The sequence below is a fragment of the Arabidopsis thaliana genome, chromosome 4 (assembly GCF_000001735.4).
Source record: "Arabidopsis thaliana chromosome 4, partial sequence".
Classification (NCBI taxonomy): Eukaryota; Viridiplantae; Streptophyta; class Magnoliopsida; order Brassicales; family Brassicaceae; genus Arabidopsis; species Arabidopsis thaliana.
Genome location: NC_003075.7, coordinates 7,088,489 through 7,112,905, shown reverse-complemented (window position 1 = coordinate 7,112,905; position 24,417 = coordinate 7,088,489). Strand labels below are relative to the sequence as shown.

General features: G+C 35.1%; 4 protein-coding genes and 1 non-coding gene across 9 annotated transcripts; 3 read left to right on the top strand and 2 right to left on the bottom strand.

Annotated features, from left to right (window-relative positions):
- The first annotated feature begins 425 nt into the window (after nucleotides 1-425).
- Nucleotides 426-4,022, top strand: HMGS (hydroxymethylglutaryl-CoA synthase / HMG-CoA synthase / 3-hydroxy-3-methylglutaryl coenzyme A synthase). Of its 3 annotated transcripts, none has more exons than NM_179030.1 (12): nucleotides 426-463; nucleotides 1,591-1,697; nucleotides 1,809-1,941; nucleotides 2,024-2,167; nucleotides 2,257-2,415; nucleotides 2,497-2,570; nucleotides 2,647-2,722; nucleotides 2,802-2,857; nucleotides 2,941-3,028; nucleotides 3,110-3,250; nucleotides 3,346-3,495; nucleotides 3,588-3,991. In NM_179030.1, exons 2-12 carry the CDS (start codon nucleotides 1,693-1,695, stop codon nucleotides 3,780-3,782), a joined length of 1,221 nt encoding a protein of 406 aa, NP_849361.1. In that variant the 5' UTR covers nucleotides 426-463; nucleotides 1,591-1,692; the 3' UTR covers nucleotides 3,783-3,991. The 3 variants fall into 3 exon arrangements, with proteins under 3 accessions (NP_849361.1, NP_192919.1, NP_001319906.1); NM_117251.3 differs by lacking the exon at nucleotides 426-463 and adding an exon at nucleotides 803-1,067 and having other exon boundaries at nucleotides 3,588-4,022; NM_001340735.1 differs by lacking the exon at nucleotides 426-463 and adding an exon at nucleotides 1,093-1,477.
- Nucleotides 4,023-4,286: 264 nt separating this feature from the next.
- Nucleotides 4,287-8,396, bottom strand: AT4G11810 (Major Facilitator Superfamily with SPX (SYG1/Pho81/XPR1) domain-containing protein). 3 transcript variants are annotated; one of them, NM_001340733.1, is made up of 12 exons: nucleotides 8,141-8,396; nucleotides 7,694-7,739; nucleotides 7,408-7,463; nucleotides 7,200-7,320; nucleotides 6,807-7,118; nucleotides 6,623-6,727; nucleotides 5,891-6,360; nucleotides 5,515-5,816; nucleotides 5,264-5,439; nucleotides 5,010-5,200; nucleotides 4,798-4,931; nucleotides 4,287-4,694 (listed from the first exon to the last, which is right to left on the bottom strand). In NM_001340733.1, the coding sequence occupies exons 3-12, from the start codon at nucleotides 7,458-7,460 to the stop codon at nucleotides 4,456-4,458; spliced, it is 2,103 nt and encodes a 700-aa protein (NP_001328779.1). In that variant the 5' UTR covers nucleotides 7,461-7,463; nucleotides 7,694-7,739; nucleotides 8,141-8,396; the 3' UTR covers nucleotides 4,287-4,455. The 3 variants fall into 3 exon arrangements, with proteins under 3 accessions (NP_001328779.1, NP_001328780.1, NP_192918.1); NM_117250.3 differs by having other exon boundaries at nucleotides 4,383-4,694; nucleotides 5,264-5,460; NM_001340734.1 differs by lacking the exon at nucleotides 8,141-8,396 and having other exon boundaries at nucleotides 4,316-4,694; nucleotides 7,694-7,770.
- A 1,877-nt stretch (nucleotides 8,397-10,273) lies between these two features.
- On the top strand, nucleotides 10,274-10,445 carry MIR8172. The gene has a single exon (NR_141936.1). It is a non-coding gene; the product is annotated as a microRNA ath-MIR8172 precursor (primary transcript).
- A 2,605-nt stretch (nucleotides 10,446-13,050) lies between these two features.
- Nucleotides 13,051-19,418, top strand: AT4G11800 (Calcineurin-like metallo-phosphoesterase superfamily protein). Its single transcript, NM_117249.5, has 16 exons — nucleotides 13,051-13,466; nucleotides 14,271-14,679; nucleotides 14,765-14,990; nucleotides 15,101-15,349; nucleotides 15,436-15,551; nucleotides 15,682-15,780; nucleotides 15,895-15,982; nucleotides 16,093-16,322; nucleotides 16,404-16,588; nucleotides 16,690-16,889; nucleotides 17,160-17,492; nucleotides 17,575-17,676; nucleotides 17,875-18,172; nucleotides 18,362-18,510; nucleotides 18,594-18,878; nucleotides 19,052-19,418. The coding sequence occupies exons 2-16, from the start codon at nucleotides 14,387-14,389 to the stop codon at nucleotides 19,238-19,240; spliced, it is 3,042 nt and encodes a 1,013-aa protein (NP_192917.3). The 5' UTR covers nucleotides 13,051-13,466; nucleotides 14,271-14,386; the 3' UTR covers nucleotides 19,241-19,418.
- Nucleotides 19,414-22,593, bottom strand: AT4G11790 (Pleckstrin homology (PH) domain superfamily protein). The gene is made up of 9 exons (NM_117248.5): nucleotides 22,403-22,593; nucleotides 21,709-21,863; nucleotides 21,488-21,575; nucleotides 20,760-21,324; nucleotides 20,589-20,642; nucleotides 20,307-20,404; nucleotides 20,054-20,176; nucleotides 19,888-19,977; nucleotides 19,414-19,808 (listed from the first exon to the last, which is right to left on the bottom strand). The coding sequence occupies exons 1-9, from the start codon at nucleotides 22,448-22,450 to the stop codon at nucleotides 19,698-19,700; spliced, it is 1,332 nt and encodes a 443-aa protein (NP_567381.1). The 5' UTR covers nucleotides 22,451-22,593; the 3' UTR covers nucleotides 19,414-19,697.
- Nucleotides 22,594-24,417: the final 1,824 nt, after the last annotated feature.

Below are 24,417 nucleotides of genomic sequence, written 5' to 3'. Positions count from 1 at the left end.
AATATGAAACAAAAAAGAAAAGATAAAAAGCAACGAAAAGAAATTCAAATACAGACTTATAAGTAAAATTATACTATATTTCTACCAAAAAAAAAAAGTAATTTATACTATATTTTTTAATTATCTTTAATACTTTTTTATCCATTTTATTTATTCAAAAACAATCCTTAATTCCAAATAGATTGAACTTAACTCCAAGTTATCTCACCAAGTTACATCAGAAAGCTACTCTATCATACTTATCAACAAACCAATTGAATCCAAAACATAAACCAAACCAAAAACCATAACAAGAAAACCAAAACCAAAATTTAGGAGTAGCGAATTGGTAAATTAACGAATAAGAAAAGGGTAAAAAAGGAAACAAAAAGAAGCACGAGGGAGAGCTAACTCACGAAGTCTGCGTTGTCCAGATTCCGGACTGCACCAATCTCTCACAAGTCACAACATATCCATTTTCCAGGTAATTATTATTTGACACCTTTTTTTTTTTTTGTTCTTGTTTTTTTTTTGGTAGGCTTTTTTGTTTGTTCACATGTAGTTGTCCCCAGAAAAATATAAAATAGGTTAATTTTGAACCAAAAAGTTTCTTTAATTACACACCAAAAATTTTATAATTAAGTATTGATTCCACCAATAAATATATCTGGCATGTTTCAGTTAGTTTAAACAAAACCATCAAATTTGAAATTTAAAATTTATAACTAAAAAAATGAAGAACAACTGTACAAGTATTTTGTTGACCAAATTTAAAAAAAATTCACAACTAATTATAAATTAAATTTTTTTATTAGGAAAATAAAAAATAAAGAAAGAAAATCTGCTAATTTTTCTCGTGGACTTGTTTATTAAAAACAAATTGAGTTTTCATCATCAACCGATTCATATCTTTCTTCTTCTTCCTCTACAGCTTCTTCATAAATCTCTCTCTCTTCTCCTCTCTTCTCAAAGATCGAACCTTTCGATTTCAGTCTCTTCAGAGTTCTTTCGTTTTCATCGAAACAATGGCGAAGAACGTTGGGATTTTGGCTATGGATATCTATTTCCCTCCCACCTGTGTTCAACAGGTAACAAAACTCCAAGCTTTTTTTTTTTTATTCTCTCTGTTTATTATTGGAGCTATTGCATTTGATACTCTGTTTTTATCAGAGCATCTTTCTGTTTTGTGTACCGTTTTAATTCTCCATTTTTGACGTTTGGTTTCATAAATCTTCAAACTTTATGAGATTTTACGAACAGGGCTTTGAGAATCAATCCAAGAAAATCTCGTTAGATTAGACACACACACGAACACTTGTTTCATTGTCTCTGTTTTTTTGTTCTTTCTTCTCTGTAATGGCGGCGGAGTTTTGTATCCGATGAAGACAGAAAATGCTCAATTTTTAATTTTCATTTAAGAAACAAAAGGATTTTTATTAAATTTCTCTATTCTCAAACTCGAGATCTCTGCATCTGATTGAAATGAGGACTTTGAAAGGTTGAAAGGGTTTTTTTTTATACTGAGATTTATCGTATAAGTCTCAATTGGAAAAACTGAAAAAGGTACAATTTTGTGAATCTGATCTTGTTGATCATTTTTTGGTTATATAGGAAGCTTTGGAAGCACATGATGGAGCAAGTAAAGGGAAATACACTATTGGACTTGGCCAAGATTGTTTAGCTTTTTGCACTGAGCTTGAAGATGTTATCTCTATGAGGTATTTGTTTTCTGTCTCTTTTCAGTAATGGCTAATTGTTTTTTGTTTGCATATGTATCATAAACTCATGAAAAGACTGAATTGATCTATTTCTTGGTTGTGTTTTTTTAGTTTCAATGCGGTGACATCACTTTTTGAGAAGTATAAGATTGACCCTAACCAAATCGGGCGTCTTGAAGTAGGAAGTGAGACTGTTATTGACAAAAGCAAGTCCATCAAGACCTTCTTGATGCAGCTCTTTGAGGTATTCGTACTTTCTTTTGACCTGGATTGCTATTGTAAATACGTGGACCGCTCATGTTTCTTTGTATGTTGGGAATGAACAGAAATGTGGAAACACTGATGTCGAAGGTGTTGACTCGACCAATGCTTGCTATGGTGGAACTGCAGCTTTGTTAAACTGTGTCAATTGGGTTGAGAGTAACTCTTGGGATGGACGTTATGGCCTCGTCATTTGTACTGACAGCGCGGTATAACATCTTACATGGAAATGTTTTTTTTGTTATGCCTAAGAGTCTTTGCATAATTCTTGACTTGTTTATATTTTGTATGCTTTCAGGTTTATGCAGAAGGACCCGCAAGGCCCACTGGAGGAGCTGCAGCGATTGCTATGTTGATAGGACCTGATGCTCCTATCGTTTTCGAAAGCAAATTGAGAGCAAGCCACATGGCTCATGTCTATGACTTTTACAAGCCCAATCTTGCTAGCGAGTACCCGGTAACTCTTCAATGCATGATATTAAGTATTTCGAACAGAGAATCAAAGTCTTATATGTTATTGTTTCTTGTGTACTTGTAGGTTGTTGATGGTAAGCTTTCACAGACTTGCTACCTCATGGCTCTTGACTCCTGCTATAAACATTTATGCAACAAGTAAGTGTTTCTTTTCACAGTTACAAAAACTCAGTTTCTTTCTTCTGTTGTTGTGTGACTCTTTGGTTTTTATTAGGTTCGAGAAGATCGAGGGCAAAGAGTTCTCCATAAATGATGCTGATTACATTGTTTTCCATTCTCCATACAATAAAGTAATTTCTTAATCCTCCAACAATAGTTTTGTTCTAGTTGAATTGTCTCTTACCAGTCTTCTCCTCTATGATATTGCAGCTTGTACAGAAAAGCTTTGCTCGTCTCTTGTACAACGACTTCTTGAGAAACGCAAGGTTCTTGCTTATTAACTACGTTTTCAGATTGAAAGTTCTTTACTTGTTAAATGTGAGTGAACATTTTCTTTCCTCTATTGCAGCTCCATTGACGAGGCTGCCAAAGAAAAGTTCACCCCTTATTCATCTTTGACCCTTGACGAGAGTTACCAAAGCCGTGATCTTGAAAAGGTTCTCATCATTTCTCTTTTCTTTTGCTTTTGATACTGAGAGAAAACCGATTTATAGCTCAATCTGTTGTCTCTTTTGCAGGTGTCACAACAAATTGCGAAACCGTTTTATGATGCTAAAGTGCAACCAACGACTTTAATACCAAAGGAAGTCGGTAACATGTACACTGCTTCTCTCTACGCTGCATTTGCTTCCCTCATCCACAAGAAACACAATGATTTGGTAATAAAAGAAAACAAACTTTACTTCTTCTGGCTATATTGAACTCCATTTACATTTGGTTTGAAGTTTGTTACACATGTGTATGGTTGATTTAGGCGGGAAAGCGGGTGGTTATGTTCTCTTATGGAAGTGGCTCAACCGCAACAATGTTCTCATTACGCCTCAACGACAATAAGCCTCCTTTCAGCATTTCAAACATTGCATCTGTAATGGATGTTGGCGGTAAATTGAAAGCTAGACATGAGGTAACATAACACAAGAAGTGATTTTAGTTTCAATATGGAAGAAATGAATCGTGTATCATTGATCTCTGACTTGGGGCTTTGTTTTGTTGCAGTATGCACCTGAGAAGTTTGTGGAGACAATGAAGCTAATGGAACATAGGTATGGAGCAAAGGACTTTGTGACAACCAAGGAGGGTATTATAGATCTTTTGGCACCGGGAACTTATTATCTGAAAGAGGTTGATTCCTTGTACCGGAGATTCTATGGCAAGAAAGGTGAAGATGGATCTGTAGCCAATGGACACTGATTCTTGAAAAGGAACAAATCATAAAAAGTCACCTGAAAATGTTATGTTTTACTTGCACCATTTTAATCGTTTTATAAGTTTGTTGTTACTTTGATTTAGGGACAAAGAAGGAATGTATTCTCTGTTTTTATTTACTGTTTGATTTACTCTCTCATGCAAATGATAATTTGGAAATTATTGGAATCTCTATTTTGTATGTTTGTGTTCTTAACTAAGTCCATAAGGGTTACTAAAAGCCACAGTAAACCAACCTTAAGGTGAATGAGTCAAGGCACAACTCCGATCTTATTGGACTAGTTGCATGAAGGTGAAAGTAGGATAGGATCCGATCTAGAACTCACCGAGAGTCGAACAACGGCAAATCGCAGTCTAGAAGGTGACCTTGAAGAAAGCTGAGATAGTTTGTTGCATGAACTAATGTCACATCTAGCAATGTGTTGAAGAATGAGATTAAATCTTTCTCCATATTTCCACATTCAACAGCTTCACCAAATATTACTTTGCTCTTATAATCAGATAAATATATAATTATCATTAACGGTTCTAGAATAAACATAGATAGATAGCAAACAAAACTTTCACTAAGAGATCAAAGTAAAAGCCAAAAGAAAAGAGAAACAATGGAACCTAGGAGTTAGCTTAATAATCTCAAAAGCTGGATTCCTATGGGGCACTAATACAAGGAGTTATAAGTATAACAAGTAGCTAGGATAGACAAAACACAGATGATCAAAGAAGGAAGCAGAGTAACATTCAAAAGCATACTCTGTCCCAAGAAACCAGCCAAAGTGATCGTCGCATCCGCTATCACACGTGCAATCGTGCCAGCTTCCGTCGACAGTAACCCTCCGTTATAAGTCCCGCGGGACAGCCTCGATGACATCACTCTCGATAGTAACGATAAGTTCACACCTACAAAATCCCCGCCACAAAAAACATGTTTTCAAATGATAAAGAGGGAATGTTTCAAGCTTTTACCTTAAAGAACGTAAAAGATTCATCAATCATTTTTTACCTTCAAGAACTTCAGCAGAAACAAACATGATAAATCCTGAGATAACGTATTGTGGGACAGTGTAAGGGATTACTACATGGAAGCTGAGAACTATTCCGATACAGACCATAATCTCTGACGCTAACAGAATTTGCCTGTAATAACAAATTCACAATTTTAGGTAAACTCCAAGGCGAAAAAAGCAAGAAAATAATATATACAAGGATCCTTACCGATCTTCGAACATGTTGCTGATATAGCTTCCAACAACGAGGTTAACCGGTAAAACGGTTAGACCCAGACAGAACAAGAAGATGGAAACAGAACTCATGGACCAACCAAAGTAATATGTGGTTACAACACTTGATTCTGATAGTAGAATCTCCATTGCATACTTAAGCATGAAGTATATCAACAATTGAACCTAAAACCAATAAAGATTTAGTAAATCGACATTTTATAGAGATAAATTAAGTTTTAGTTATACCTTTACTGAAGGAGTGAGTAGCTTGTAAGCAGCTACAAAGGAGTTAGCGGGTTTACGGGAATCATCAGAAGATTCCTCGCTTCCATCACCGTCATCTTCTTCATCATGTTCTGTTTCTTCCGATGCAAGCAACAGCGGTTTTTTAAGACCTTTCTCTATATTTCCATCTTGATCAGCTTCACCACAAAAGATTTGCTCTAATCAGATAAGAATATAGTAAAAAACAGACCTATTTCTCTTTAGTTCCATACCAGAGGTAGACTCTTGTGAAGTATGAATCTCTTCTGGCTCACGTGCAGGTTCCCGAAACGAAATAGCTAACCAGACTAAGTACAATAGCCAAGCAACAGCCATAACCCAACCAGGTAACGTATCTTGGTTAAATGTAACATTTTTGATCTTGAAATCAGTTTGCAACAAGCCAGCAAGAGCAGGACCACAAGCCATTCCTAGAGCACTTGCACTAACAAAACCCGCTGAAGCCTGCATTCGGATTTTCAGCGGCACACAATCGCTTATATATCTCCGGTTCACTGCTCTCGCTGAACCAAATCTACAAAATGTATAAATATGATCAATGTCTCATGAAAACAAAAGGATATAACACAAGTTCAAAAAGAGACTCACCCACAAAAAAGCCGACCAATCAAGAGAAGTGCTAATGAATTAAAGTCATAAGCCAAAGCATATAACAAGTTCCCAAAGAAAAGAACGATGCTACTAAATATAAGCGGCTTGAAGTAAGATTTATTGGACCAAGCACTGAAGTAAACGGAAGAGAAGAGCTGAGCAACGGCCATAGCACCGATAACAACACCACAAACCGTTGCGGCTGCTCCAAGGCTCATAGAGTAATCATCAGCTGTTGGAACAATGATATATGTATTGACCATATAAAGAAACGTGTTGGCCAAGTTTAACAATAGTGACATGAAGTGATATCTTCCTTCTTCTTTTTCCGCTTGCTCGTCTGGAGGAAGCATTAGTAGGTCTTCATCGTCTTGCATGATTAAAGCATGTTGAGCCATGAAATTAAGAAAGTTTGTTGAATGTGTTAGCCTGTCCACTGCATTCTTAATCGAATCCACTACAGGATCCTGCCAAGACAATACAAAACACAAAAGAGAAAGATGAAACTAAACTACTTATAGGTTTTGCATTGGCAAAGCTTGGTGATGTACATTTGTCACAAGGGCGAACGTATTAGGTACCAATGGGTGCACGTGCATGCCCCCACTGATTTTTGTTTTTGTCCTATATTTTATTACTACTTTTGTATGAAAAATGACATAAATTCATAGATGAAATGGTATTAATTTTTTCTTAATGTCACATTAAAAATAAAAAATAAGAAAGAACCTGAAGAGGAAGAACAGGCTGGTCATAAATGGATAAGTAGCTTCCTTCATTGTTTTGAAGCTCATGAAGGTTGCGAGATATGGCTCCAACAACAGCTCCAAGGCCCTAAAAAATTCGATATAATGGAGACATTAAGCTTTAGTCATAATGGCAGATTAGGGTTTGTGAGGGTTATAGACCTTACCACATGTCTAAACACTTGCTGAAGTTGAGAGTAAGGATGATCAGCGCGAGTCTTGACATAATAGTTTGTGAATCGATAACCGAATCTCTTATCGAATTTCTTCAGTATCTTGCGGATACCAATAGCATTCATATCGATGAAAAACAGAAGCTTGAGAAGATCTTGTCCCACGGCTCTATAAGCCTCTCTTAGCTTAGCTATCTGAGATAAGTCAGGCTCATCTTGAAGTGTATCATGCCATTCCCTTAGCTTTTGTAACCTACTTGAAAGCAAACCTTGTTGCTCCAACATGAAAAGAGCGATTTTCTCGATCTACAAGGTGAAATGGGTATGCATTCAGTTCGATACTTTTTATGCAAACCGCGAAGTTTTGTGAATGAAAATGAAAAAAACCTGATGATCCAACATCCTTGAGAAATCTTTAAGAACATGGCGGCGATCTAAACTTCCTACTTCGATTTGTGGACCATATTGCTTCACTTTCTTCTTCATCAATTTGTAATTGATGTAATATCTACATAGGAATCGAAAAAAGCAAGTACATGAATCACATTGCCATAAACTTAGTATCAAACAAATCTTCAATATTATAGAAACATACTCTTGCCATTCTTCAATGCTACGTTCCTTGAGCTTTTTTCCAAAGGCGACCATTTTCTACAACAAAACAAGAATCAGAGACATGTCTAGAGAAAGACTAGTTACATTAAGACTAAACTTGTTATACAAGTATATATATACTACAAACTTCTTTGTTTATACCTTTGTATCAATTTGGACTTAAAATTTTCAAGTCAAAAGTTATTAACTTGATTGTTGATTTTCTTTAATTAAAGAGTCAACTTATAATCAAACAAAAGTTAAGCAAAATCACAAATGTGTGGTACCTCTTGTTGTTCTCGTTCTTCTTCGTATTTTTGGTGAATTTAGATTCTGAAAAAAGCAGAAGAAATTAGTACACAAAGAGAAATAAATTGAAAATTTCGATTAAATACACAGCTTTAAACAAATTGTAACTTTTAAGAAAACGGCTATTTGATAATGAGTGTCTAGCATCACATAATACTCGTGATAAGTAATAACGACGACTTTTAACAAAAAGAAACGAGATTTTTCTATTTTATTGGCATCTTCCAGTGTTTTCTCAGCATATACAACAGATTCCAGAGGAAAAACAAAATTATAAAATAAAATAAGCAACAAGAAAACAAATGAAAGAATTCAATAAAACCAAAAAAAAATATGTATCCTAGTGAGTTATAATTTCCCTCGTTATCTCCGGCAGCAAAATGGGGAAAACCAAAATGCAAACAACGAAGAGCACTTTTGTTTACCAGCTTTAAATGGAGGAGGAACTACAATAAATGTCACAATCTTCAAAGAATTCAAATTCGGCTTCGAAAGATTACTGAAAAACTCATCATTTTTTTCATGCACAGAAAAAAAAATCAAGAGACTATATACCTCAAAAGTTATATAGCAAAAGCCCAGAGAGAAAGAGAGCCCCAGATTTTCTCTGTTGCTTAGTTATCAATAACGCTAATATTTCGGGTTTTCTCTTAACCCTATTTTCACCAAGAAAAAAAAAACAATGGCCCTGAGCTCTGTGGGGTAATTTATAAACGGGACAGATAGATTCGGATAGAGATTCATGTTTGTGTCGTTATCCTTTTATTTTTATTTCCTTTTTGAGATAGGAGAGATATGAGTTTTTGTTGAATAAGTATCTTTTTGTGTATATATTGAGAAGAAAATTTTCAAAATTAAACTTTAGATTTGTAACAATCTATTTTTCGTTGAATATCTTCTTAGGTAGTAATATTGGACAAGCATTGTTAAAAAGGTAACTTAAATTTAACTACCATGTAATGTTAACTTATCGATTATAGTTTCTTAAATTCTATGTATCGGTGTCAAAAATATTATAGCTACAAAAAATTAAGGTTCGTTACAATATTATATCGAGTAAATTACAGTATTCAAATATTTATAAGACATTATACAGAAATCTAAATAACAAGTTACAATTATAATATTTTTTCTTGTTTACCAAAATGCAATTATATGTAATCTCTTTTAATCGTTATATTTTTACTACAGAATATAACGATATACCGCGGGTCATATTCTAGTCTCTTTTAATTTCTTTATGATTCAAATAAAACCCAACCAATATGCTTCTCATCAGTCATCAGTCCTCACAATCAGCAAAGGCCCAAGTCCAATCTATAAATGTAATAATGAAGTGTAACACGAAGATACCTTTGCATCAATCGTTGTAAAGCATAAAATATATCCATATTGGTCCATTGTACCACTTTCTCCTCCTTTAATTAATTGGATTAACTACACCTTGTTTATACGTGTATCAAATGACATCCACATACGTAGATTTTAGATGTGTTACTTTGTCTTTTTGGAGACATCAGCAGTTTAATTTTCTTATTTTTATACTTAAAGTTATCTATCAATTTAAAGTCCACGCAGTTTCTATTCAACCAAACCAAGTATAACATGAATCTTTTTTTGTTTGATAGCATGAAATTAATTATGCTCGGAGAGTGATATATATCAGCGAAAGTAATTACTAATTCGACAGACAAGTTAAGTGCCACATAATTTAAAACGCTTGAAGTTGCGCACCGTCCAATTAGCGAGCATATATATATATACGTACAACCACTAACCCATTGTCGAATGAACAGTTCTATTTATTATAGAAAAAATGAAACGTGGCAACGTAACATGCTCATCACTTTATCAATTTTGTTACGTAGCTTTTGTAAAATTCCAGTAGATATATGAAAGTTTAGATCACGATTTATTTTTTTATATCAGCGAAAGTAATCATTCGAAGTAATCATTAAAACAAAAAAGGTATAGTAGTAATGTTATAAAATCTGATTTGCTAAGCATTTTTTTTTTCTTAGGAGTAACTAGAAATCTAAAATCTGATCATTTGAATCTCGAATTGTGTTATGTACAAAAAAAATTCGAACAACCAGAAGAAACACAATATATTCGAGCTATCAGTATTAGATATTGATATAATGATCCTACATGTTACTCTGACAATTCCACGATTCGCAATATCGGTGGTAACAAAAACAATGACTAGTGATCAGTCATGTGATGAAAAAGATATCAAAAGTAGTAGTAAATTAATAAGCCAATAATAAGTTCTTCTGTTCTTTGTTTGAGCAATGCACCCACGTGGATTAGAAGATAGCTTAATATAACTTTAAAACTCGTAAGACTTTTGTTTTGTTTTCTAAAGCCAATAATGTATAAAGTTCCCTAAAATATAAAGTTACAGATATAACTAACTAAGAATAAAGTTGAATAGTTGATGATATAATTAAGAAACCTTTTTAAACATTGTTAACATCTCATTCAAATGATTTGAATCCATGAAAACATAATCGAAATCTAAAAGATATTGACAAAAATAAAAAGTGAGAGCTCAAATCCAAAAAGTTACTAGGCCTTGTTTGTTTCTCCATCCATATGGATCATCTAGATGGAGATGAAAAATGATGTTTGTTTTTTACAAATTAACAGATCATTTAGATGAATCATTTGGATGTTCCATGTGAATGACTTTGTAAATTTAGGCTAATTTGTGAAACTCATTTGGATGGACTTGGTAGAACCATTTGGATGGAGATGATTTAGTCCAAAAAACAAATGACAAATATACCCTCTTTTAATAATATTAATTTTTAATAAATTTCTTATTTAATATTTTTTTAAATTACTTATTGTACCAAAAAACTCTAAAAATTGTAAATCACTGACTATTATTTTACGTCAAAATTGTAAATTCGTTTTTCCCGCCAAAGCCGCAAAATCATATTTTCCCGCCAAAAACCGCAAAACCATACTTTCCTGTCAAAGTGTTAAAATCATATTTTCCCACAAAACCGCAAAATCATATTTTCCCGCCAAAACCGTAAAATCATATTTTTTCGCCAAAACCGTAAAATCATATTTTTTTGCCAAAACTGTAAAATCATATTTTCTCGCCAAAAACCGCAAAACCATACTTTTCTGTCAAAGTGTTAAAATCATATTTTCCCACAAAACCGCAAAATCATATTTTCCCGCCAAAACCGTAAAATCATATTTTTTCGCCAAAACCGTAAAATCATATTTTTTTGCCAAAACTGTAAAATCATATTTTCTCGCCAAAAACCGCAAAACCATACTTTTCTGTCAAAGTGTTAAAATCATATTTTCCCACAAAACCGCAAAATCATATTTTTCCGCCAAAACCGTAAAATCATATTTTTCCGCCAAAACTGTAAAATCATATTTTCCTGCCAAAATCGTAAAATCATATTTTTCCGCCAAAACCACAAAATCACATTTCCCGCCAAACCCGTAAAATCATTTCTTCGAGCTAAAACCGTAAAATCACATTTTCCCACCAAAACTGCAAAATCACAGTCACCCGCAGTAACCAAAAATCATATTTTCCCGTCAAACCCGTAAAATCATATTTTTTCGCTAAAACTACAAAGTATATTTTCCGCCAACCGCAAATCATATTTTTATGTTAAAATAATAATTTATTTAGTTGTAAATGTATTCTACATCAATAATTAAATTAATATAACTAAAATTAAAGATTAAAAATGATATATTTGGTAATGATGTTAAATATTTGTCATTTGTTAAAATTATAACATGGGCATTTTAGTCATTTTTATTAGAATGAGAATGTAGATGAATTACAAAATGATCAAACAAAAAAACATTCAGTTAAATGCATCATTTAGATAAAATACCAAATCATCAAACAAACATCATTCAAATGCATCATCTAAATGGATCATTTGGATGTAAATGCCAAATGATCAAACAAACAGGACTAGAAGAGAAGAAATTGATTCGTATGTAGTTGGATGGAGGGGTTAATGACTGTGCAGCTTAATTAAATGTAATGTGCAAAGCCCAAAGACATTGCATGTGTTTTGAGTGTATCAATTTTTGCAATTTCTTTTACCTAACGCGTTTATCTCTTGACTCACACATACTCACATTACGTGTTACTCTCTTATTTTGACATGCTTTAATCTAATCTTTATCCCCCCCAATTAGTTTGCTATAGAAGTTTCAGTTTCAAAGAAGTCTTACTATTGTTTTCGTCAACACAAGTCATTTATTATTTTGCCAACAACAAGATTTTGTATTTTATAAACCACACGTCAATAAATCAAGTCACCTGACCAATCATATTTTGACACGTCTCATTTTTATAAAAGTATTGTTATTGATACACCTCAATAGATTATATAAATACTTACATTGCTTCCATTACAAGTTGTATAAAAATGTACACACAAATTATCTTGTAATGAATTGAATCTCGCAGAAAAAAAAGATTCGGACATTTTGAAGATAGCAACAATGGAATTATTCGTTGATTCCTTCCAATAATACTATTTTCATTTATTTTAGGGAAATTTACATTTATAACATACAAAAATATTATAATTAGATAACTAACCAAAAAAAAATAGTCCAATGATATTGTGTGTATTTCCTATATTTTAGACATAACTGACCCTAAGATAAAACCAATCAACTCGCCGGTACCGATTACAACGTCGTCACCACCACAAAGTCACCATCACCATCACCGCCATCATCATCACCACCATCGTAATCACCACGTCGTCACTACTAAAACCACCAGACCGTTACTATTTATCACGGATATCACCGACACCACGGCACCACCATCATTATGCCCTTAGTCCCTCACCATCACCATCGCAACCACCACGGCACCACCATCATCCCCATGAAATCACCATCATCCCTATGTCATCACCATCACAAAGCTAGGTTACCACCACCATCACAACGTCAGCACCGCCACCATCACCACCACAAAGTCACCGCCACCACCACAACGTCATCACCGCCACCATCGTAACCACTACGTCGTCACTACCTAAAACCACCACACGTCCACACCGTTGCTTTATCATGGATATCGCCGACACCACGGCACCACCATCATCCCCTTGTCATCACCATCACAAAGTCACCACCACCATCACAACATCATCACTGCCACCATCGTAACCACCACGTCATCACTACTAAAATATCGTCAAATTTTTGACAACAGAGGTTAAAATCGTCATTGATAAAGTCCATATATTATTCTTTTAATTTCGCAAGTTATAGTGCTATATCCTTAAATATTTTATCATAAATAGTTATTGCCTTAATTCACCCTTTATTTTATTCTTATTTATTTAACATAAAATAAAAATAAAGCTTTGAACAAAAATGGCGATCATTTTGGTAACCGTCTAAAAAAAAAAGGAAGAAGAGAATTTTCAACAATTGCACTATAAAGAAAACAAAGCCACGTGATTCGTTTCTACGCCTGCTTGACTCCATTAAAGAAGAGATCATTCATTGATATTAATAATCTTCTCCTCTGTAATTCCAATTTCTCAAAAAGCAATTTTTTCTTTTTAGGGTTCTTTTGAATTTTGGGGTAAGCTCTCTCTTAAGCACCACCACTACATTGATTTGACTGACTTCATCAATTAGAGAATTCGATTTATTTGATTTAGCTGGAAACAGAGATTTACCTTGATTCGTTTCTTCTTCGGTCCGATTCTCCGCTGCGTAAAGGTATGGTTTTTATCGATTCTCGAGTTCAATAAAGTCTTGGGCTTTGAAATTGGATTGTGTTTGCATGTTACTGATTTTCAAAATCTTAATTTATTGCGATTGGTTTTCGTTTTTGATGGGTTACTATTGAATTTAAGATCATCTAATGATGTAAGTTTTATTTTTTTCCCATTTTTGGGATTCTGCAACAAAAGAGTCACAGGGTTGCCAATTCTGGTTTGTTCTTTAGCTTTCTCTATGGAGTTAGTTGTGTGTTCTTAGTGATTCTGTATGATTTGTATGAAGATAGTTACTTGTTCAGTTCTTAGTTGAAGTGTTTTCACCATTTCCTTTGATAAAACCGAGGAGCTTAAGTAACTTCAGGGTTGTTGACAAAAATTGTGTAATTGGGAATATGTTGATTAGATATAACTGGCATACAAGAATTATGAGGAAATTTGAGTTCTTGGCTAACAATTTGGGTTGCTTTATGCTGTTTTCTTCGTTATGGTTTCTAGTATGTTTCTTCATCTTCGTGGGTGTTGTACAGTGGCTAGTAGCTGTTCTAGTATCAGTGACGAACTTTTGGAATTAACGGATCAAGAGTATCTTCATTTCAGATAGCAGTTCAGCTTCTCTTTAAGTGAAATTTGATGCCAAGTATCTTTGTTGTTAGTGTTGGCACTAGTGTAATTCAGGATTTCATTGAATTTGTAGCTGTTTTCTCCATCATTATTAATTTGTTGCATCATGGATACTGTATTACTGTTAATATTACTGAATCACACTGCTGACTTTATTCTTTTCTTTTTCTTGTTTCATTAGGCACAAGGTTTTGTCAAACCGGAAGCTCAAATTTATTCATTAACCTTTCCTTGCCCTGTCAAGATTTTTACTGTCATCAAGAAATTCAAGGCCGAAACTTATAGGAATCACATGCTATGGTCTCTGAAAGGCATTCTGCTCGTTTATATAATTCCCTCCCAATGGAGAGTTTCAGAACGATTTTAACCCATACTTACCCTTATCCGCATGAGCATTCACGTCATGCTATCATTGCTGTATTGTTTGGTTGCCTATTCTTTATTTCATCGGATAACATGCAAACCCTCATAGAAAAGTTTTCAGTCAAGTGGTGGTCCATGTATGCATGCTTGCTCGGATTCTTCTACTTCTTTTCTTCCCCATTTATCCAGAAGACTATCAGACCAAATTATTCAAACTTCAGTCGGTGGTAAGCAACCGTTACTTCCATCTTCTGAAAATATCTAATATTGATTTCACTCTATAAAATTTCCTAATTCTTTGTTTTGGTGTAGGTACATTGCCTGGATTTTAGTTGCAGCTTTGTATCATCTTCCTAATTTTCAGTCAATGGGTTTGGATTTGAGGATGAATTTGTCCTTGTTTCTAACAATTTACATATCATCCATACTCTTCCTTGTTGTCTTCCACATCATTTTTCTTGGCCTTTGGTATGTTGGTCTTGTTTCTCGCGTGGCTGGAAGACGCCCAGAGATCTTAACCATTCTTCAAAACTGCGCTGTAAGTTCACCATTGCCAGTCTTGCACATTAAAGCCACTTATTTGCTTAAAATATTGTCTTTCGTAGTTTCGTATAAAAATTATTGTCTTCATGTCTTTCATCGATGCAGGTTCTTAGCATGGCTTGCTGTATATTTTATAGCCATTGTGGTAATCGAGCTGTTCTGAGGCAAAAACCACTTGGAAGACAGTATACAAGCTGGTTTTCGTTCTGGAAAAGAGAACATAGGCACAATACCTGGCTTGCAAAATTCATTCGTATGAATGAGCTGAAAGACCAAGTGTGTTCATCGTGGTTTGCTCCAGTTGGATCTGCAAGTGATTATCCACTGTTATCCAAATGGTTCATCTACGGGGAGGTATCTCTTCTGTAAACTTTCTTTGTGAATATGTTTTATTTGTTCACCCTTTAAATTTTTTCCTATTCCTACCCTGTTATTTGCAGATTGCATGCAACGGATCATGTCCTGATTCAGCTGACGAAATTTCTCCTATATACTCGTTGTGGGCCACATTTATCGGTCTTTACATTGCCAATTATGTAGTGGAGAGATCAACAGGGTAAGTTATCTATGGCATAATACCTGTCAAATTAATATTGCAATTGAGGATCAACAGTACATTCATATGAACAACTTTGTTCTTACATTCAAATGGCATGTTTATCTTAAAGTTTTAATATGCTGTTTAGGTGGGCTCTAACACATCCTCTGTCAGTCGACAAATATGAGAAGCTGAAGAATCAGCAATTGAAACCTGATTTCTTAGATATGGTTCCTTGGTATTCAGGGTATGTCAATGCTACACTAAAATTTCCCCTTTTTGCTTACCATTGTTTCAATGTGGTCAGTAAACGATGAAGGCAGTTTCACTAGGTGCTGACCTATCTAATTATATATTTCAGAACATCGGCTGATTTGTTTAAAACCGTGTTTGACCTCCTCGTGTCAGTGACAGTATTTCTTGGCCGCTTTGACATGCGGATGCTGCAGGTATACCTTTTAAATTTATGATATGATCAGGTCCATTCCACTTTCTGGAGATAGACATTTACGGTAATTGCATTTAATTTTTGCTGCTTTCCCTTGTGCCAAATCTTTAGGCTGCAATGACCAAATCTGGTGATGCTAGTGGGAGGAAGGAACTTTTGTATGACCACCTTGCTGAAAAGCAAGATTTTTGGTTTGATTTCATGGCGGATACTGGTGATGGTGGGAATTCATCATATAGTGTTGCAAAACTTCTTGCCCAGCCTTCTCTCAGAGTGCCAGTGGCTAATAATTTTATATCTCTTCCACGAGGAAATGTACTGCTTATTGGAGGAGATCTTGCGTAAGTGCTTTACTTATTATATGTAAATATTTTTAGATTCCCAAGCTTTTGTCGAATCTAACCATGGATGTCTTTCTCCAGATACCCAAATCCGTCATCTTTTACATATGAAAAACGTCTCTTTTGTCCTTTTGAGTATGCGCTGCAGCCTCCCCGTTGGTATAAAAATGACTCTATTGCTGTTGACAAGCCTGAATTACCCAATGGAGTGTCTGATCTGAAGAGTTATGAAGGTCCTCAATGTTTTCTCATCCCTGGAAACCATGGTGAGTTTCAGGTCTCAGCTGCATTTATCTTTCAAATAAGTTGTTTCACATACCAGTGGCTTCTTTCATCTCCTCTAACTATATTGATTATTATTTTGTAGACTGGTTTGACGGACTCAATACTTTCATGAGGTATATTTGCCATAAGAGTTGGTTAGGCGGCTGGCTAATGCCCCAGAAGAAAAGCTATTTTGCCCTGCAGCTCCCCAAGGGTTGGTGGGTGTTTGGTTTGGATCTTGCACTTCATGGTGATATTGATGTCGACCAGTTCAAATTTTTTTCCGAATTGGTGAAGGACAAGGTAGTTTGTGTAACATTTTGCTTTCCCATGCTTTATATAGATTTATAGATGCAATTTAAATAGTTTCTGTCACCTAGTTAGAGTTTTACCATTATTTGGCTAACTACTGTGTACTTACTATATACTGTATTACTCGGGTATAGATTTGTGATTTCTTTTGTTTCTGAAGTGCCATTAACAAGTGGATTAGTCTATATTTTAGTGGCTTGTCTTTTTCATATTACTCAATTTTCATTTTTTCTTTAATAAAGTTAATATTTTCTCATTCAGGTTGGTGAGAGTGATGCTGTGATCATTATCACGCATGAACCCAACTGGCTTCTTGATTGGTACTGGAGCGGTGATACAGGGCAGAACGTGAGACATCTGATATGCGACGTGTTGAAATACAGGTGCAAACTTAGAATGGCAGGGGATTTGCATCATTATATGCGACATTCATGTAATCAATCGGATGGACCTGCCCATGTCCAACATCTTCTTGTTAATGGCTGTGGAGGAGCTTTTCTGCATCCCACCCATGTGTTCAGCAAGTTTTCAAAGTTCTATGGGGCCTCTTATGGAAGCAAGGTTGCCTACCCCTCTTTTGATGATTCAAGTAAAGTAAGTTTCCTATCAGTAAATTGCCTTGTTTTCAGCTTTTCATAGCATTCGGATATTAAATGGTGTTTTCTGCTGTTTGCAGATTGCTTTGGGAAATATTTTGAAATTCCGGAAAAAGAACTGGCAATTTGATTTCATTGGTGGTATTATATACTTTATCTTGGTCTTTTCGTTGTTCCCTCAGGTGCGTGTTAAGGTCATCCTATTTAAACATTGCATCCAGTAATAGATTGTGTAGCTGAGATAGGTGTTTTATATGCTATAGCAGTTCTCTTTGTTAGGTTTGCTTATACGTAGATTTTTTTTTCCTTCGAAACAATCATGTAGGCTCACTGCTCACAGGAACACTGCAATCTCATTCTTTTTTGTTCCTTTGTTTCAGTGTAAGCTAGCTCACGTCTTACGAGGTGATTCGTTTTCTGGTCACCTGGAGAGTTTCTTAGGCACAGTTTGGAGTGCCTTTGCGTATGTGATGGAACAATCTTATGTGTCTTTTACCGGTGTCTTGATGTTGCTGATAACTGCAATCACATTTGTCCCCTCAAAAGTATCTCTGAAGAAAAGGGTTGTAATTGGGGTTCTTCATGTTGCTGCTCACCTGATGGCAGCTCTGATTCTCATGTTGATGTTGGAACTGGGCATAGAAATCTGTATTCAGCATAATCTTCTTGCAAATTCTGGTCAGTGTCCATTCCATATACCGCTGGTTGGGTTTTCGTACCAAAGTGCATTGTTTTATTTGCATACTGAACTACCATCTTGACTCATCACGATGTCATCGACGCCAATAGATAATAATGACTGGGTGAAAATTTTCTGTGATTTAGCCTTGATTGATTTTGTGACTCTTTACATTATTGTTTAAGCAGGGTATCATACATTATATGAGTGGTACAAATCAGTGGAGAATGAGCATTTCCCGGACCCTACTGGCCTTCGAGCCCGTATCGAACAATGGACATTTGGCTTATATCCTGCGTGCATCAAGTATCTTATGTCAGCATTTGATGTTCCTGAGGTAAATAATGTACTGTGTTCTGTCTCTGTTTTGATTAACCAAAGATCCCATTTGAAACATCAACCTGAGTACTTTAACATCAGGTGATGGCGGTTACCCGGACCAACATTTGCAAACATGGAATGGAATCGCTTTCCCGAAGCGGAGCTGTTATCTATTATGCTTCTGTTTTCCTTTACTTTTGGGTCTTCTCAACTCCTGTCGTGTCTATGGTATTTGGAAGCTACTTGTATATCTGCATCAACTGGTTCCACATACACTTTGATGAAGCTTTCTCTTCACTCCGCATTGCCAATTACAAATCTTTCACCCGGTTCCACATCCTAGAAGATGGAGATATTGAAGTTTTCACGCTCGCAGTTGATAAGGTAAGAAAAAACTCTACTTGAGACCGTTGCTACCTGATAATGCTGCTTGCTGGTACTAATGAACCAATCTTTTATGGATTCTGTCATTAGTTCTTCTTATTTATTGATTTCTTACTTGTTAAACGCATGGTTAAGAAAGTTTAAGTAAAGATGTGTATATCATATGAGTTTAGGTGCCAAAAGACTGGAAACTGGACAAAGACTGGGATTCAGAGCCGAAACAGAGTTTCAAGATGAGCTATGAGAGAGAGTTTCCAAGTAAATGGGGTGCCTCAACATCACAACAAGACCCTGTTAATACCGTAAAGATAGTGGATCGTTTCGTCATTCATAGATCACAAAAGGAAAACGGAGAATGTTAGATATGTTGATTAGCTCTTCACTGATCCTTTTGATTGTATCGCTCTCTTTTGTATAAATTTAGAATATAATGTAGCTTCTCTGCTTTTTGTTTAAGATGAATGAAAATTGATAGAATATATGCCTTTTCATAAGTTATTAATTCCAGTTTTCTGCATACTTGTCTTAGGCATAGTTAAAATCAGATAAATTGCTATAAAAAGAAGTGATTTTATTGTTTCTGGTTTTTAAGTTACAAAGAAGATTGGCACAACATTCTCTAATAAGCTACGAAATACCTCCTTTGGCCCTCTCTCTCTCTCACACAATCATACAACATTTTTGTGCCCTTTATCAAGCTTTACGTTACTCTTAAGACCCTTCCTAATATTACAAATCAGGAAAAAAAATATAGAGAGAGGACGACTCGATAAGGCTTTTAAAAGTTACAGTGAAGATCTCAACCTGGCTTTGGGCAATCTATGAAGAAGGGGCGTATTCTTGGATGGCCGTTGCTAAATTATCTCTAGCTTCTGCGTTCTTTGTCCTTATCAGAAAGGTTCTCGGTGTTACATTCTCGTTGGAATCATCCTGTTGCAGGTAGGCAAAATCAGTGAAACTACAAAACGAACATGAAAATGCTAAAGAAGCTTTAGTGCGTTTAATTTACCGAGGAGTGAAATATTGCAACAAGAGCGTTCTTCTGTGGGCTTGTCTTCATTCCAGCGTACAGTAGTGCATTCAGAAGCAGTTTTCCAACCTGGCAAGAAAAGGGGTTCATAATGTTGGAAATCTGTAGAACAAGTAGAATGTAAAGTGTGTCTACTGAGTCATACATCGTTTCGGACAAGAATTGTGGGTTTTGATTCTTTTGTCCCCTTGTCGACTCCTTCTTTGCATTTTATGTAGAGATTCCCAGTTCCTTTATCTTTCCACCCTTTATCTGCTGGGTCACTTGACTGCACAATATCATGGATACAGAGCTTACATCGTCAACAGTAAAAACAGAATGTCAAGGTAACTAAAGTAGAGAAACATAAACTACTTCACAAGCACTATGACACCTAAGAGGACTCTAAGGATGAATACCTTGACATAAAGTTTGCATTTGACTTCATGAACCACAGTAATACCCTTTTCTTCCGTCTTTTTGACAGATGGGCTGCTCGGTTGAGATTGTTCGTCTCCTGCCAAGTCAAAAGAACCTAATGTTTACTAGGCCTTTATGCCTCAAGATTTGTAATATATTATTTCCTCAAGGATTCAAGATCGTGGTTTGAAAATAATTGAAGTGGTTTTCCAAATCCAAATATAACCTTTCAAAGAAACCCGAAACCAAAATAGGAAGAAAACAGTATATGACTAACTCACCACCATCCGCATCATCTGAGTGATCCTGCTTTGCCGGTATGGACACTGGAGGTACTGATACCAGCAAACAAGGAAAGTAGAGGTTAGGTCTCTTAAACAATTGTTCTCAAGATACAAAGCTGGTCAATGACAAGTCCAATAAATGTATTCTGCTAATAGAAAAGTAGATACCTGCAGATGTAAAAGGGGATTGACTGTTAGAAAATTGAAAAGAAGGTTGGTTACTAGAGATTGCTCCTGCTTGACTGCCGGAAAGTAGGCTTGGTTGGCTGCTTTTTGTCTGACCAAATTGGCCACTACTAAAAGATCCCGTCTGGCTATTAGATGTTATACCAGAGTGACTGCTGGAGAAAGTTCCAGGTTGGCTATTAGAGATTGCTCCGGCTTGACTGCCGGAAAATAGGCTTGGTTGGCTGCTTTTTGTCGTACCAAACTGGCCACTGCTAAAAGATCCAGTCTGGCTATTGGATATCAAACCAGAAGGACTGCTGGAGAATGCTCCAGATTGGCTTGAAAAGAAACCAGACTGACTACTGGAAAAATCGGAAGATTGATTGTTTGAGAAGATCCCAGGTTGATTGTTTGAAGCAAAAGGAATATTGTTTGAAAATGATTTAACATTGGTATTCTTGACTTCAGCCACTAATTTATTTTCTGCTCCACGAGATTCAGGGGATAAATTCTCCCCCTTTCCCTTATTTTCTTTAAGCCAGCTGACCACATCCTTAAACTTTTCCTACACGAGATTTGAATTGAATTTGAAAACTGATGAGCTAGTGTACTAAACAACAGGTCTAGCACAAAACAAGTAAGAGATTGAAGACATATTAGAAGATTAGCATTCTTGGTGAGTCAATCAAAACCATCCTACTGAAGAGTCATGTAATTATAGTATTTACCAGAATGTTTGAAGCATGCGTAATGTAGTCATTCATCCCATCTTCCCAAAGTTCATCAGGATGATTCTTCAGCTGTAACTGCACCCAACTGTTTTCACATTGAAAGCATACGCAATTTCTCATTGAAGTTTTAAACAAAACAAGTCAAATATGTTTTCATAAACTATATAGAATACCCAACAAGCGCAAAGATAATATTTTTCAAAAACACAACTGTTCACCTTACAAATTGGTTATTAAGAGCTCTCACATGCTTCCTAGCTAACTCAGCCCTCTGTTTATCCAATGATGCTGATGTTACTGAACTCTGCTGCATCGGTACCACATTCTTCTGAGTACCAAAAAAGATTCCTTCCACTGGTTTTGCATTCTTAAACTGCAAAAATTCCCTTTCAAAATTAATTCCAAAAGCAGCTCCACTAGATATTGCCATGAATATGACCTCACAGATTTGAATATCGAATTGCTCAAAATTGAACTCAGTAATGAATCTCAAGCAAACACCTTGAACTAAATCTTATAGTTCCATATCAAAATGCACGATGCCCACAACTTGTTACATTAAAAATTTGCCGACTTTACTGATAATCACTCAAATTCTGTAGACACTAGCTAAACCAGTCATCAACTAACTCGGTAATGGATCTAAAGCAAATACCTTGAGCTAAATCCTATAGTTCCATACCATTATGCACAATGCCCACAACTTGTTATATTATAAAGTTGCCGACTTTATTCAATAATCACCCAAAATCTATAGAAACTTAGCTAAACCAATCATCAATCAACCACCAAGAAATACCCAAAGTGTCAATTTTTCTCGTCTACCCCCGAAACAGAGAATCGATACAATACTGAATTTATCACGAGATTCAATCAACAAAACTGCGAAAACAATCGGAAGGAAAAACTCACGGGAGAGTCATTCGATTCGGAGATGGCGGCGCGTTTTACTCCTCTCATGATTTCACAGTCGCGGCTTCACTCGGCGGAAGGAGGATCGGAAGAAGAAAAGAGAGGCAGCTGCGTGAAATTATATTTAGGGTTTTTTGTGTCTTTCTTCATAAACATTTAAAAAAAAATACGAACTTTAAAAAGAGAAGAACAAAAAAAATACTTCTTTTTAGATGCTTTTTTTTTAGGTGAAAAATAATGGGAAATATACTTTTTAAATTTCAATTGTGGAAAATACTAATAAGCATTCTTTTTCATTTTTTTGTTTGTAAAAATAATTTCTATTTTGGAGTGATTTTATTTTATTTTTAAGGCAAGGTTCACGGGGATTTGTCTGACACACTAAAAACACACTCATTTTCTGATGTTTAAGCTGGAGAAGCTGAAACACTTTGATTGACAGGTTTGTTACTAACAAATCCGATTTTGGTAAGAAGAAAAATATATATCAGGGCACCGGACAAATGATTTTTCCAATTTACATAGGTTTCAGGTTTGTATGTCCGATGTAAAAATTGAAAATAGCCAATTGGTGAAATGATAGAGATATATAAAGTTAGAAAATTGCAACTATTCTTTTTGTTACAATCTGATGACTCAAAAATCGATTCAACACAACTCGATTCAACACAACACAACTCGATCAAGCTTCAATTCGCGGAACACTCAATAGATCGATCAAGAACGCAATCAAACAAAGAACGAAACGAACACACGATTGTTTACTCAGTTCAGATCACCGGTGTGATGATCCTACGTCTGGAGCCGGATTCAATCCAGCAATCCACTATGAATCAATGTTTACTTAAGCTCAAAACCCAGAGCTCAAAAACGTGTTACAAGGGAGAAGAATTGAAATAAGAATTTTCTGTTACAACGAACAAAGGAAGAAGACGAAGACTATTTATATGCAGAGGTCAAAGTCAAACCCTCTATACCAGAAGAGTCTTTCTCTTGATTCCTTGTAAATCCAAAACCGAAGTCATTCTTCTCCAATCAATGTCTAAGCGACATTAAACCGTAATTTAACAATTTAACCAGCTGAACCAAGTCGACATCAAACTAAACCAGAAGTTTGAATCATACCTTTACACTTTTTTATTATTATTAACTATTCGTAAAATAATCTGAATGGTTTGCTTTAAAAAATATTGTCGAGACTTTTAAGAGGTTAACTCTCAACTAAACAATCATCATCTCCCTCAATTGGTGTTGAGATATAATCTCTATATGAATAGATGCATTTTTTACTATGTTAGGGGCCTCGCAAATGCTTCTTCCCAAGAAATAAGATGCAACAAGGCATCGCATCATAAAGAATGATTTTCCTTCACGACCGAGTTTCTCATATTTGGGTCTAAAATCCAGTATATTCGATGTTTTCCCAAAAACACAACCACTACTGATCAACCATTTGACTAATTCCGTAAATAATCTAAGATATTTAGATTATATATCTTATATATTGTATTATGTTTTTGACAAAAAAAAAATATATTGTATTATGATATAACACTTATCCTGTATAAAATAACAAACTTTAATTAAACGTTTTAGATGCTGGATTATGGGTGACTGCCTACATTATACAGAGCACACCCATTTGTTAATTAATTATGCATCTATGTATTTCGAAAATAGTGAAAAAAACATATTAATAGATACTGAAAATACTCGAATAAACAAGAAAAGGTCCAAAAACATAACTTTGGTCAAATGTGTTCATTTCATTGAGATCTCAAGTCTTTAAGTTATACTATGATGTAAGAAAGCTGATTGACATCTCTGGTACAAAAATGGCTACTAAAATTTTTTATACAAAGTTTAACACTTATTTGAACATAACATTTTGTTTAGAGTTAATAATGGTTTTATAAGATTGTGAAACATTATAAATGTCTTTTCAGTTTATTTTTTTAAATCATACAATGAGTAAGGACACAGTTTTCGTTTGACTTTCAAATATTTTGGCTATT